The sequence below is a fragment of the Lissotriton vulgaris genome, chromosome 8, assembly GCF_964263255.1.
Source record: "Lissotriton vulgaris chromosome 8, aLisVul1.2, whole genome shotgun sequence".
Classification (NCBI taxonomy): domain Eukaryota; kingdom Metazoa; phylum Chordata; class Amphibia; order Caudata; family Salamandridae; genus Lissotriton; species Lissotriton vulgaris.
Genome location: NC_141696.1, coordinates 110,503,042 through 110,517,789, shown reverse-complemented (window position 1 = coordinate 110,517,789; position 14,748 = coordinate 110,503,042). Strand labels below are relative to the sequence as shown.

At 45.4% G+C, this 14,748-nt stretch overlaps 1 protein-coding gene across 2 annotated transcripts in view; it reads right to left on the bottom strand.

The window, feature by feature from the left end:
- Positions 1–14,748, bottom strand: part of INPPL1 (inositol polyphosphate phosphatase like 1) — a 915,229-nt gene that overhangs the window by 41,528 nt on the left and 858,953 nt on the right. For both annotated transcript variants that reach the window (XM_086933779.1, XM_086933780.1), the window contains one exon: positions 11,707–12,514. In XM_086933779.1, coding sequence (XP_086789905.1) covers positions 11,707–12,514 — 808 coding nt within the window. The remainder of the gene's footprint in view (positions 1–11,706; positions 12,515–14,748) is intronic.

Genomic DNA, 14,748 nt, shown 5'->3' with positions numbered 1-14,748 from the left:
AGTCGTAGTGTTCCTCCAAATACCACATAAAAACGGTATGCAGATCTGTAACCGACATCTGTCAATTACAGGTCCCACAAGGCTTAAAGCCCGACGACATTGGGAAAAGGCATACTGTTTCCACCGACAAAAGCTGTCAAAATATGGCAGGAAAAAAACAGCCTGAGGAACCGCTTCTCCGGATCCGTGTTGCAGCGCAGAAAAGAAGAAACTGACATCCAAGCACCAGAGGGGACTTATATGGCTCCTGACGTCATAACCGGAGTCTACGTCATTGCGGTGCAGCACAGCGCCGTCCCTCAGCGTGCAGAGGTACTATTGAAAAATTTCCAGATCCAGTCGGACGCCTGGGGAGAAGTCAAAAGCTAATGAATCTGTGGCTAGATGTCTATCAGACACATTTTTTATTCGAGGATAGTGCAAGAAATGTAAGTATCTACAGGACAAGTTTCTTACTTAGCTGTTCATAACTCTGACCTTCCGCTGTCTATGCTTTCAATACCATACTACCTGAATGATAAATTTATTTCCAGGAGTATTAATCTCTAATCAGTGTATGTCTGCTCACTCCAGTACCAGACACCTTGATAACTGATTGCACAGACCTTGTACCAACACTGGAGATGCACTTCACTTGACATTTGTGCCTCAGGCCCATGATGTGCATGCAGCACAAGGAAGTACTTGGTAGACTGTTACATGATATATAGGTATATAAGTAGGGCAGTTATGGGAATAAAATATTTAACAACACTATGTAAGGACCCACTTGTGGAATACCAGGGATCTGGTTTGCCAGGTGACAAACTCTTCAATCTTATTTTCTTGAAGCAATGAGGGGATTACAACTTTGCAGGAGTATAACAATTCAACCTTACTCTTCCTCAGTCATTAGCATTAACGTGGCCTATAATTGCGACCCAGCAATACTTTTTAAAATCCGCCAGTCTCACAGCCTCCTTTATTTTTTGGTTCTTACATTTTTTTCATTTAATTCCTGGTTTCTTCTTAGCAGAGATAAAAACTGGGAACATCCCTTGAAAGCTCATTAAGACACTTATAAGGGATTTCTATTGGGATTGTTCGACACAGAAACAGAAATTTTGGCAAAAGAAACATTGTAACCAGTTATTCCTCCCAACTCCAACTCCAACTGTTGAGAACTATTAAAAGTGGCTTCTTTTTATAGCTTCTTCTACAAAAGAAAAGAAGCAATGATTCTTTTTCTTTTTTTTAAAAATTTTTGAAAACCTTTATTGTGCATGAATAAAAGAACAAATACGGGCCTACAACCGTCAGGCCGGCCACGATACTTTGTCAGCACAGGTGCAAGCATTACGGTTCCCCAGCAGCAACAGGTGAAATATCAACAATCAATGAGCGTTACACTGGAAGGACTCATGTCGCCGGGGAGGAGGAGAATTGAAGGTTAATTTTAAATTTTTTTTATGTGTTTTCATCAAAGATAAATCAGTGAAGAATAAGAACTAAGGATATTCGAGTCCGCACAATAGCTTCACGACCTGGGCAAGCGGCGTCATAGCTGAAAACAACAGTGGAAGTTAACACCACGGGCAATATGGCGGTGCAAAACAATCAGCAAAAACATCACCCAGCATTTACGCACCCCATTCAGCGCCGCTCCCTCCCTACCAACCCAATCCCGGACCCAGAATCGAACCAGATTAAGAAAGCGCAGAAAACAGAAAAAAATAAGGCCCATAGAAACTAATAAGAAAACTAAATTACCCCCCCACCCTACACCAATGCGGAGGCTACGGCCTACCCCCCCTCAGCAGAGTGCCTGTCGCCCTTTAAAGAACCCGAAATATAGACAAGAAAGAGGAAGAAAGAGAAGAATGAGAAGAGGAAGAAAGAAAAACCTTAACACTTATAATATAGGGAGTGAGAAAAGAATAAACTGATCTAAACTCCCAAAAAAGGGGAAGAAGGTGGGGAGGAGCCCACTCGGTATCAAGTCACCCGGAATCCCCGGCCCTCCACAACTTCCACACCATGTACAATAGTAAAGTCGGAAGACACAGAACCAAGGATAGGAAAGAAATCAGTCACACCCAGGTCCCCGGGACAGCGCCGAACACACATCCCCATCAGGTGGAATAAAACCAGAGCATAGCAAGTACAATTGTAAGTGGGGAGAAGCAGTATAGCAAACAATCAGCGTAGCAAAAATGTGGGTCTGCCCATGTCAGAAAGTCACCGATTCCCAATGAGGACACATTTATAAGTCTCCCGAACTTCTCGGTCATGGAATACCCCCCATGCCCAACATAACACCTGAATCAGGACTTTCATGCACGATGTGGAATAGGGAGAGACATCATAGATCATTGCAGTACATGGTAAGGAAGCGCCTCCCCCCGGGTCCCTGCCCGCCCAACATTCACGTTCCGTAGGAATAAGGACTTTCCCAGCCCTGGCCAGATTTCAAGCGTCTCCCTGAACCCGGTCCCGGAAACCCCACAATAATCAACCGTCACAGGAAAGGTTGGGGAGAATAATCCCATAGAGCGATAGAACATATTAGAGAAGAGCTACGTCTCAGGACCCCACCCGCCAAACTAGCGATTTCCAGTAGCGAAGAATTGTCTTAGCCCTGGCCAGTTCGCAAAGATGTCCCAGCACACGGGTACCTCGGAAGTTCCGCCCTCACTAGGACACAAAGACAAAATGGCCGCACACGGTGAAGAAGAAGTGTACAAAGGCAAGATGGACGTCGCCAGTCCCAAACAAAGTCGACAACCAACAGGAGCTGCATCGTCAAAGCGGCATTACGATGAAAAACACAGTTTAACAGTGTCACTACGAGATAGGGGCAGTCAGCCAAGCTAATCCGGTCTTGTATTAGCAGCTCCATGGGTGCAGTGGGCGAGGTCGTAGTCTGCGCCAGGGAGAGAGACATTGTAGCAGGACTAATGTGGTCGAATCTCAGTCCACACATAGTATCACCGCCAGGAAACTGTTGCATCACACATTGTCGCGGCAACAAAGTTACACAACCAGGGATCAGCAGAGGCTGATCAACGCGGCGAAAAAGGTGGACTGGCAAAGAATAGCCCGATCCGGCTGCAAGTCCGTCCAGTTTCTCCCCCAGCAATTTTGAACCCTCACACCACTCTGTCCTCAGTTGAGCAAGAACAATAAGGACTGAGGCGCAGGTTAATGGCGATTGCTCTTCCACCACTTCCGTTGTGCGAGGCGCGGCAGACCGACCAGCATCACACTCGGGTTCGCGCTGGGCACGCCGGCCAAGAGTCGAGGCGCCATCCGCCATCACCACTGAGGAGCCGGCCGCCATATTCCTGTCGTCAGGGGGTAGCAGGGGTTGCCAGGCGAGGGTAGCGCTGTATTTCAAGGGTCAAGTACCCAGGGACAGTACTGAGACGTGATAGCAGACGTCCACAGCGAGAGACCCCCTTACGTTCGGCCAAGGCAAGATGAGCTAGCACAGGGGCTCCGGCAGCCGGTGCACCTCCGAGCTGGAGGAAACAAAGCGCGGCTCACCTTCAGCGTCCCTTCGACGGAAAGCAGTAAATCAGACCCACTGCAGGCCAATATTCACCCTACACGCAGGCGTCCGATGTAAACGGTCACACCGCCCATTGCCGGTCGTCCGCTCCGTTCCGCTCAGCACAGGCGGCCCCCGCAGCTTCAGTAATCACAGGCGGTGCGTGGTAGCGCAGGTCTCGGTTCCAGGGCCAGGGCAGACGCCGGCAGGTCAGTTCGATAAATGCTCAGGGTCTCAGGCAGGTAGTGACACCGGAGGAACACCCACAGCAACGGCACACTTTCCCCAGCATCCCGTTGGTACGAGAAGGCAGGATATTACTCAGGATAATCATGCGGGAAACAAAGGCTCGGGGAGCCGGGCGACTACACGTCCGTCTCCGCCGCCATCTTGGCTCCCAGAAGCAATGATTCTTAACTGCAATCCTAGTTCTTTCTCAGGGAAATCGCCATTGAAATCATAAGCACTGAATAGTGGCAACAACTTGTGAGTATCGCAGAGCACTTTTTTAAAATTCATATTTTTAAGTATAGATCTTCTCCTTATTAAGGAAGGCCAAATTTAAACATATAATCTTTTAAAGGTTTTTGCAGCTATAGGCTATATTGTTAGATTACTTTAATTTACTTTTAAAAAGGCCAAATTAATAACAAAAACTAGGAAAAATTACTAGAAAATAAATATTTGTTCTCATAAATCTCATTCATAAACCTTCTTTAAAGGAAATGTGGAAAAAGAATGCAGGAATGTAGACACAGGCTGAAGCTATGCACATATGTAAACTGACATTGCACCTTTAAGGGCTGACAGCCCTCCGTTATCCTTTCATGCCCAGTAGTTGGCAACTACCTCAGTTCTTCTTTAGACAGTCATAGAGAGAAGGAGTATTTAAAAGCAGAATGCTTGTTAATTATCTTTATCCCTTACACCAGGGAGGAGGGAGGGTTATTTATGATCCCAGTGGAGATTACCCTAAGAGAACAATAGGATTACAGGTAAGAAACCGTTCCTTTTTTCTCAGGGGATCTCCCTTGATACGCATAAGCACTGAATAGAATAAGAAAGGCGGTGGATGATGAAAAGATCACCAGCAGACGTAACTAAGCAAAACGATTTCTTAAAGAGACTTGTCCCATTTGAGCATCTGTTCTACCATCTGAATCAAGACCATAATGTTTCATTAAGGTGTAAGCAGACTTCTATATGGCTGCCTTGCAGAGTTTCACAATAGAAATACTCCTCACTAAAGCAGCTGTCACAGATTTACCGCTGGTGGAATGGGCTGTTACCTTATCGGCTAAGATTGTGTTTGCTTTTTTGATCGCATAACAGAATGCAGGAAATATCCATCTGGATATAGATTGTTTCCATGTGGCTAGACCAGAAAGGAAAAAGCCATAATTCACAAAAAAATGTTTAGACTTACGTATATGTTAGTTTTGTCCAGATAACAATTTAAGAATCTTTTCACATATAAAGTATGGAGAGATCTCTTTGCTGGAGTAGAAGGGTTCTGAAAAAACATCTGCAAATGTATGGTTTGATTGACGTGAAAATCGTAAACTACTTTAGTAAAAATTTCAGATGAGTTCTCATGACTATTTTGTTGCTATGAAATACTGTGTATGGTTCATGAGAGCATGAAGCTTTAATCTCGCTAACCCTGCATGCTGATGTGATAGCCACAAAAAAGCGGCTTTGCAAAACAGGTGTTGTAATAAGACTTTGTGGATAGGTTTGAATGGAAAACCCATGAGAGGTGAAAGCACAATGTTTAACTCCCGGAAGGGAGATGGACTAAGTGTCAGGAAAAACACTTTTTTAATGTCTTCTTAGAAGACCTTAACCACAGAGATCTTGAAAAAAGAGGTTTGTGAAGGACATTTTCTGTAGGCTGTAATGGCAATAATAGAAGAAATTGTAAACCAAATTTGGACGAAAGCAGCAAGCATGGTAGTAAAGTTTCCTCTTGGCATGTGGTTGGATCAACGTTCTTGTCAGATCACCAGACACAAAATCTCTTCTATTTGACTAAGAGGCTCGTGTGGGTGGATGTTTAGCTTCTTTCAGAATTTCCATACAGTCTTGTGAAAAGCTCAAGTGTCCACATTGTACGAGTTCAGGAGCCAGGCTTCCAAACTCAAAGATGTAAGCTTAGGATGAACAATTTGACCTCCAAACTTGATGAGAAGGTCCAGTCTGTTCAGCAGATCTGTGAACGACACTGCTGGGGCCACTCCAGTGCTAGCAAAATCCTTTTGGCTCTCAGGTAAGCCAGCTTGATGATCACTGGGGGAATCTGGAGTATCAGTGGAAAGGGGTAGCGAAATTTGCCAGACCAGTCAATTCACAGTGCATTCCCCTATGTCCCTGGTTGGTAGACACTCAAGGCAAAGTCTGGGCATTTTTTGCCCAGCGAAGAGATCTATATGAGGAAAATCCCAGGGACAGAAGACATCGCTAATGACAGTCGTTGAGGACCCACTCAATATTTTCTTGAATATATCAGATGAGGGAGTCTGCTTGAGTTTTCTGGATGCCTGGGAGATGGACTGCAGTGATCCACCGGTTTTTGTCCAGCAACAACTGCCATATGGTTTGGAATTCCAATGATAAGGCGCTAGGCCTCGTTCCTCCTTCTTTGTTCAGATAGTACATCATTGTTGTGTTGTCTGTGTGAACAAGGAGTGAGTCTGTCTTGAAAGAGGGATGGAAATATTTCAGCGCAAAGGGAAAAGCTCTCAGTTCTAGTAGATTGATAAGATATGTCATTTCTTTCGTGGAATACATTCCCTGTATCTGAAGGTGATCTATGTCTGCACTCTGACCTAGAAGAGACATCTATCAGTATTGTCTGCGATGGGACCTTCTGAGTACATGGCATTCCAAAGAGGAGATTTTTCGATTGAAAGCATAATTTTTTAGAGATTTCGCTTTGATCTTGCCTTCCCAATTCCTTGAATACTGGCTCCACTAATCTTCTAGACACTCTTGTAGTAGTCTCCTGTGGAGGTGGGCATTCAGTGTTACAAAGATGCAGAAGTCATCGAGCCCAGTAAAGAGGACACTTGTCTCACTGTTGGATGGGAAGCTTTTGATAGAGACTTGCATTTCAAATGGTTGGTTAACAGTCTCTTCCCCCGAAAGATACACTTTTGCTTTTGTAGTATCGATAATCGCTTCTACTTCTAAATAATGAAGAGACGGTACCGAAGACAAAGTCGATTTTCGTGAATGGCAAGTAGACCTAAGCGACTGAGAGTAGAGACAGGTATTTGATAATGTTGACAAGCCTGTTGGTATGTTGCAGCATTGTTGAGCCTGTCGTCTAGAAACAGTTAGACCAAGAACTTGAGTTTCCTGAGATTTGGGGCAACTACAGACATGCACTTTGAAAAAGTTCTTAGAGCTGATTTGCAGCCAAAAGGAAGTACTCTGTATTGGTAGTGGTTGTTTCCGACCAAGAATCATAAGAATTTGCAGTGCTTTCTGGCAATTGGAATATAAAAGTATGTATTCTAAAGATCTCTGGAACATAGCGAGTCCCCCCCCTTCTATTTCTTTATATATTTTTGTTTTTTGTAATACACAGTGATACAGATTTTTTGAAGTGTCTTTTTACATAACAATACAGAGTGTTCACCCAAAAACAATCCCTGCATTACACGCTCTACTGAGGGAACAATAACAATGTGATATCTGTCTTAAAATATAAATTTTACCTTGACCATTACTTGTACGTATAACATGACCGCGATATTGCTGTTCTCACCAAATCAGCTGCTTTACTATCTTCCTTCTTATGTGAGTACGTCCCCGTGCTCAGCCGCCCCTCTCCCATCTACACCCTCTCTCTTCAGGGGGTCTAGCATCTCGGGCTTTAATAGCTCATTGAGCAATGCTGCCCAATACCTCCTATCTTCAGCTACTTTATCATCCCTGCGTGTTTTGCACATATGTTTATCTTTCACACAGGCTCATTCAGCCATATCCTACAACCAATTGTGATTTTGCGCTTTGCCAGGACCAGACCCAGTACTATAAACCGCCTGCTGAGCCGTACATCTTCTTGTGTATGGGAATAACCCTATATCAGTGGACAACCCAATATCATATTTAGAAAGTCCACCTACACCCCGCTACAAAGGGGACACGAGCACGAACGGCCTGTGTAAATAAAAACTATTAGCTTGGGTGTCAAGTAAACCTGGTGTACAAAGTTATATTGAATGAGCTTGAATCGGGCATTTGTTGATGTCTTTGACATACCTTAAACGGACCGCCCACCACTCCCCGTCTGTGAGTTGTTCCCCCAAGACGTCATGTCATCTACCCTGAAACTCCAGTGCAGGTGAAGGAGCATCCTCCCCACAACACCCTGTAAATCTGAAAGACCAGCTGCCTCCCACCCTCTAATCCAAGCATTTCCACCAGTACTCGTGGCGTCTCGGGCACTTCAGGAAAGGAAGGCCATATTATACCGCTCAATGTGGCTGCCATCTTTGCATACTGTAGAAATTGTCCAGACCCCAAGTCAAAAGATACTATTGCGTCTGCTAAGGTAATACATTTATCATTGGGATATAAATCCTGCAGTGTCTCACAGCCCCCTGCTCTCCAACTTTCCAATGTCATCTGGTGGGGAACCTGCAAAAAGGTCTACAGAATCCATATGCTTAACTCAGGCGCAAACGGGGCTCTACCCAGAACCCTCCATTCCACTCGTTCCCAGGCCTGGAATACCTGCTCGACCACAAATGGCACGTAGCTGGAAACCCTATTTCCAGACATTAGAAGTTCAGGTAGGGAAGTGGCTGTGGTTCCCTCCAGTAAACACTTCTACCAGTCGCCACCCTCGTCTAGCCTGTGGGCAGCATGCTGCAGTTGAGTAGCCAGAAGATAAAGATCCATGCATGACACTTCCACCCCTCCTCGGTTTCAAGTCCGCATGAGCAAGGCTGGTCCCACCGCTTCCTCCCCATCGCCCATAAGAGTTCAAATATGAGTTTGTTCAGCTCCCTGAATGTCTGTTGGGGTATACTAAACAGCGGGTCAGGGCTATAGTCAGTTCCATTGAATGGATTTGAGAATAAATTAGGTGTAATGCTAGCATTCTTAATTATTCCTCCTGTATCCATTTGTTTGTGACTTTCAGATCTAGAATGGGTCTAAAGTTGCTCTTTGGACCTTTCTTTTTCACCTAAAAGTACCAGGAATAAAGTCCACTTCCTCTTTGACAGAAGAGGTACAGGCTCCACCGCATATTTTAGCAGAAGAATATTTACTTCTTTTTGCAGCATCGCCAGATGTTGAGTGGGTGTTGTTGGTGTAATAGCTGGTGGAGGATTGGTGAATCTGACACACAAACCATTCTGCACAATATTAAGTATCCATGCGTCTTTTGTAATGAACCTCCACTTTTCCAAGTATTGGGAAATACTTTCCCCTACCAGAGTGGGTAATGGAAGAAGTGCAAAAAGAGGCTCGTTGTTTTGGACCTGCAGGGGTTTTCCTGCCTGAGCCATTTGGAGAGCACCTCTTCCTTTTCGTTGCTGACTTTGTTGCTATTGAAAGGGCATTTGTTGTTGCTGTTGGTGGGTTGAACCCTCCGAGGGTAAGAGAAACATTCTCAAGGCCTTTAACAATGTTTCTTCTGCTCCTTACGTTTCTCCATGTCAACAGCTTTCATTGGTCTCCTCGGTTTTCATCCAAGCCATATTTTAGTCTGTATGACTTCCAAATAAAGTCTTCCCAGAGAAGTGTAGGTAATTAATCTTCCATTGTGACTCCTGTTTGAGCCAAGAATGTCTTCTTAAGGAAAATGTGTGGCAGTTACCATGTGCTAGGCGTTATTACGCAAGGGCCATCTCTAAACTGGCTGAAACAAACCTGGGCATGTTTGGTATCAAACAATTTGGAATCATACGCTAACACCGTATCCGGTTTTGGTGGTATGGTTCCATCCACAGTAGAGCCCCTCCCTGAGGCCCTCCATTCTCCCGGGACCGATCTTACAGAGCCTGACAGCAACCTAGGGATGCTGCCAATCCCAGACACAATTCTGCTCTCCTGCTGGAGGGCAAAGCCCAAGCAGGGGAAGGTTGGACAATAGGTTTCCTGTCACAGGGAGGTGTGACCACCTCCCAGACAGGACTTAGTGTATTGGGCCGGGGTGGGGGTGCTTGCCAACGCCACACAGTCTGCTGGAAGGGCACATTTGGTGCCCTCCTTGCATACTCCAGTTCAAACCAGATCAGGGAGCCGCAAAACTGGACAAAAAACATGTGAGTATCCTCCCTACTGTCCAACCCCTCCTCTGAGAGGGACCCCTGAATTGTCCCAACCCTCACATTAGGGTACTTAAGTGGTTACCTGTGGGTGGGTCCCTAGATTCGTCGTGAGATTTGATTTAGATTCAACTCCACTTCTTCTTTGACCGTCTGGACTTCTTGGCTGAACCGTGCTGAACTGATTGCATCTTCCTTTGCTTTAGGACTGGGACCACAACTGAGAAGACTATGTCAACTCCTGATCTTGTCTCTCTGCAAACCTGCTGCACCATAAGTGTCCGTCCTCCATGCAGGTTCTATCCCGGGACTGTGGACATCTATAGACATCCAAAGGATTCTCCCTTTTAGTGAAGGAGTCATCCTCTACATCCGCAAGCACAGTAACACGATCGACTGGTTTGCCGAACCTGGGCTCCACGGACTCCACAAGGCTCTGCAACACAGGTGGTGGATTGGCGTTCCCTCGAGGTCTGAGTTGTCCTCTTGTCGAGTTGAGGCCAGCATCCTTTGGAGAACACCCTACAACAAAACCCCTGTGCACTGTGTCACTGCATTGCTTCAATCAACCGGTGACCGCAACAGTTACCACAACCGACTTGTGCCAACAGACTCGGACACATCGAGAGGTTCTGTCGACGAGTCTGTTCCTGCTATAACTGACCCATGCTGATGCGTTGGTTGGACGGACCGATTCTGTTGTCTTCAGCAACCTGTTGGATCGAGCCGACCTACCGATTCTGTGTACCCAAGCTTGAAGCCTCTTCATTTAACTTGTTTTATTTGAACTCGAGTGGCCTTTGACTTCCGTACCTCCTGGACGTCCCGGTGTGGCATAGACTCTGTCCCCTCTGCTTTCAGGTACACTTCGACTTGAACTCACTTCTGGGTGCCAAAAGACACTTTAGTCCTTCTGTGGTAAGACTGCAACTGCGACGTACCCGCTGATCCTTATTGAGTATATGGTTGGGTATCCTCTTCTCACTGCTGGGGTGGTTCCTTGGGTCCTCGACACTTCTACCTCTCTTGGGTCCAGTCTCGACTTAGGTCGTGGTTCACTTCCCACTCCTTCAAAATATGGTCTGGTCTCCCCCCTGGGGATTACTGTGTATTAGAGCTACTTGTTGTTCTATGTCCAAAGTATTGGGTGCATTGGGAGTATAACTCCGGGTAGGAGATATTGTACGGTGTTAGTGAGTGACTGAAATAAATACCTATTTTTATAAGTATGCTGCATGGTTCTTTTTCATTTAGCCTATACTAAAGGATTAGATACTTGTAAACCGAGCTGCTTTGCACTCCTCCTAGATAAAGCCTGAAGGCTGCTCTCTTTAGCTGCCACTTAAGAGAGTTTTCTATGGTTATCTAAACCCCTAAAATAAGGGTCGCTCAGGTTGGTGCAGGATACTACACTTACATAAGTGAGCACCATATACTAACCCGGCTTCTCAGGAAACACACCTACAGATTTTCTAATAAGGCATATGTTTTCAAGAATCTCATTTATCCGATTAAGGAAACTATTCACATTTTAATACTCATAATTTTTTATTAATATACAGAAAAACCCCTTTAAAGGGTGGCAACCGAGAATAAAAAGAATCTCTGAACTTGACCAATTTGGCTACTATGCCTGTCTCCTTGTTACCTCCTCCAACCCTGCTACCCATTCTATCCAGGAGAACCCTCTTTGTAGTGGCTGATTTCTTCCCCAACCGGCTTATGTACTTCTCCAGTTTAGCTGCACATCTGAATGAGAACCTTTGCTTTCAAGATCTACCTGTATACATTTCTGCCATTAAAAGTAAAAACAAAAGCAATTATGCCTAAAATTATGAAATAACCGTCATCAGCATAAATGTCATCCTACAATAGTACAGTTCTGCCTACCTCTTCATCAACAACTTCTTTGATGCTTTCCCGGATGCACCTTGGTGGGAAACTCATTGGCTGGCTGTAGTCCGAGTGAAAGCCTCTCAGAGGGAAGTCCATTGGCCCTCTCTCAGGCAGATGGTGAGTTCTCCCATGTTGCCCTCTCCCCACAGGGCCACTCTTGCTGTTAGAATAGTCCACTTCACTCAGTGTCCTGGCCATCTGCAACACGGAGAAGGAATGATCATCAACTGTAGTTTGTGTTTGCCTCGTGCTGTTATGGGGCTCAGAGCCAAATGTCACCCCAACATGAGGCACAGTAGTGTTTGAAGACACTGGGTTATGTTTAGAAGGCAACTTGGACTCAAGAGTTTCACAAAATGCAACTCCAGACTTGGGCTTGGTGGCTCCAGTCCTGGGATTCACCTCTTCTCTGCCAACAGTTCCCTTCGGTACAGTAAAGCCCTGCATCTCTTTTGAAGAGGCATAAAAAGGATTCTCAACCATTTCAAACTCCACAGATTTGGGGAGAGGTGGAGGAGGGAAATCAGGTGGTGGGAGATTCATAGTGCCTAAATCATCATCTGAGGAACTCTCCTCGCCTTGTGTTTGACCTGATGAGGGCTGGCGACGCTTTTCAAGCTGTACAGGCACAGTGATTTGAACTTTATTCTTTGAAGCAGGCGGCTTTGTTAGTGTTAGTGGACTCTGGTTGTCTGCTGTGAGAAGCTGGTGTGGAACGCCTTCAAGCACATAGTATGCAGGGTTATTGAAACAGTTCTTCAAACCAGCTCCCTCCAGATCTGTCTGTGTATCCTGTTTCACCCTATAGGAAAAATGTAATTAAGAATGTTAACACTTGAGGGGTTAAATCCTTCGCATATTTACAAAACACATTTGAACTCGCGACCGCGGAGTACTTTAGGTAGCTGCAAGTCCGTCACTCACTTCAAAAGAACATTCCACATGGTACTGTGCCCCCTCCGGCCTCCCCCCTGGAGGACAGGCTGCTAGACTGTCATATACAGGAACACGCAATCTCACTCACCTATAAGAATCATATCAATAACCTACCTGACGTACTCCTGGGCCTGAAGGGGAGATGGGAGGCAGACGGTCTGGAAATCGATGAGGAGGAGTGTAGGTGTGCGCTAGCCTCCCCTAAAGAGGTGGTAATCTCGTCCATTCTAAGGCTCATCCAACTTAAAAATCTACACAGGGTATACATTTCCAGCACTAGGCTGAAGAGGATGGGTAGGAGCGAGGATGATGGGTGTAGGAGGGGCTGCGGAATGGTTGGCTCCTTCTTCCACATGATATGGGAATGTCCGATACTACAGTCATATTGGGCAAAAGTGGTGCGGTGTATGCAGGGTGTTTGGGGAGTGGAACTGCGCCCAGAGGGGAAACGTTGCATATTGAACATATGGGAGCCAACGGATCTACCGGCGAGAGGGAAGCTTTAGGTGACGCTTGGCCAGATGGTAGCTGAGCGTAACATTGCGAGGCATTGGGGGGCAGTTGCACCTCCAAGACTCACCGTGTGGAAACGGGACATGGATTGGTGCATGCTCCAAGAGAGGACAGTGTACATGGCCCGGGGATGCCCCAAAAAATGGGGGGCGGTATGGGATAAATGGAACAAATACAGAGGTGATATCTGTGAACCACCCCAGCCTCGCAGTTCGCTACCTGAGGTAGGAATCTAAGAGAGAGGATATACTGCGATGCAAATGCCATGAAACTGATGTAATGTTGGATTCCCTTTGCGAACCACTGTTCGCCATGTAAGTCTTAAGTGCATCTCTGTTGGCCACTGCTTTTTCACTTCAATAAAAAGATTTAATAAAAAAAAAAAAGAATGTTAACACTTGAATCTGTTCTCAATGTATGGAGACCAGCGTGGAACACGTGCATGAAGACCTTATTGTGTCTGACTTCGGCAACCAACTATACATTTCTTGCATAAGCTAGCTCAAGATAGTTTATCACAACTGCTCAGGTCGCTTGGGCTGTAATCATTGAGTGCTATGGATGATTGTCACAACATACACAGTACTAAGAAAATACATGAGAAATTTATAAATTGAATAAGGTACTTATTTTTGTTAATGCTCTCTCAGATGGATACTCTATCTAATCACAGATTCCTCACTTTGTCGATATTCCCAGGCACCACCCTGGATATGAAAAACTCCAGCTCCTGCGCGTCGGCAGATGACGCCATCAGTCTCTGTCCCATCTTCAGATGTGTGTACCCAAAGCCATATGAAGGTGGCACCCCTACAGGCAGACATTGCTTACTTTAATTACATTTTCTGCACCATCAGACGTGGAGTGCAACTGGCAAATTGACAATATTAAGAGTGTGCGCATCCTAATTTGGAGCCTTTACTGCTTCAGAAAATAGACTCTGCAGTGCGATGAGGAGGGTGGGTGTGAGGATGTGATTTGGGTAGCCACCAAAAATGCATTACCAAAACCAAGTAAACTGTTCTTCTGATAGATACGTTGAACTGCTGATTCATTCCATTTTGAATCGATACGAAGGAGGAGGGTTTGCGCCATGGGCTTTACACCATATAGTCCTGCGGGGCGAAGCTTGCAAAATGGCCCTTCCTAAGCATGGACTGAGGACCACTTGGTAGATTGGCAGATGTACAAAACAGGAATATTTTGTGGTAGGGCTGTAGTAGTGGTCTCCAAACTGGTGGAATGAGTCCAAAGGTGCTGAGATAAACACTTTATGCCAAGGCCAGTACAAAGAACATCAATTGGGATAAGGTGAGCTTTCAGACCACCATTACTTTGTTTACATTAGTGAATTTTACAGTAAACTCATCAGTCAATTGGCACTCTTAAATCCTATCAGTTTATAAGCTAAGGCCTATTTAGGGCTGTTGGACATGATGCTCTGCAGGGTCACCCCCAAACTTTTTTCCTTAACCCCTCCTGTTTTTGTAACCCATTTGGTAAGATGGAGAATGTACTAGGCTGTTTTCCCTAAACCGAGGAGACAAGGGTGGTTGATGGCTCCTATTTTATTTTTACTTTACTTCA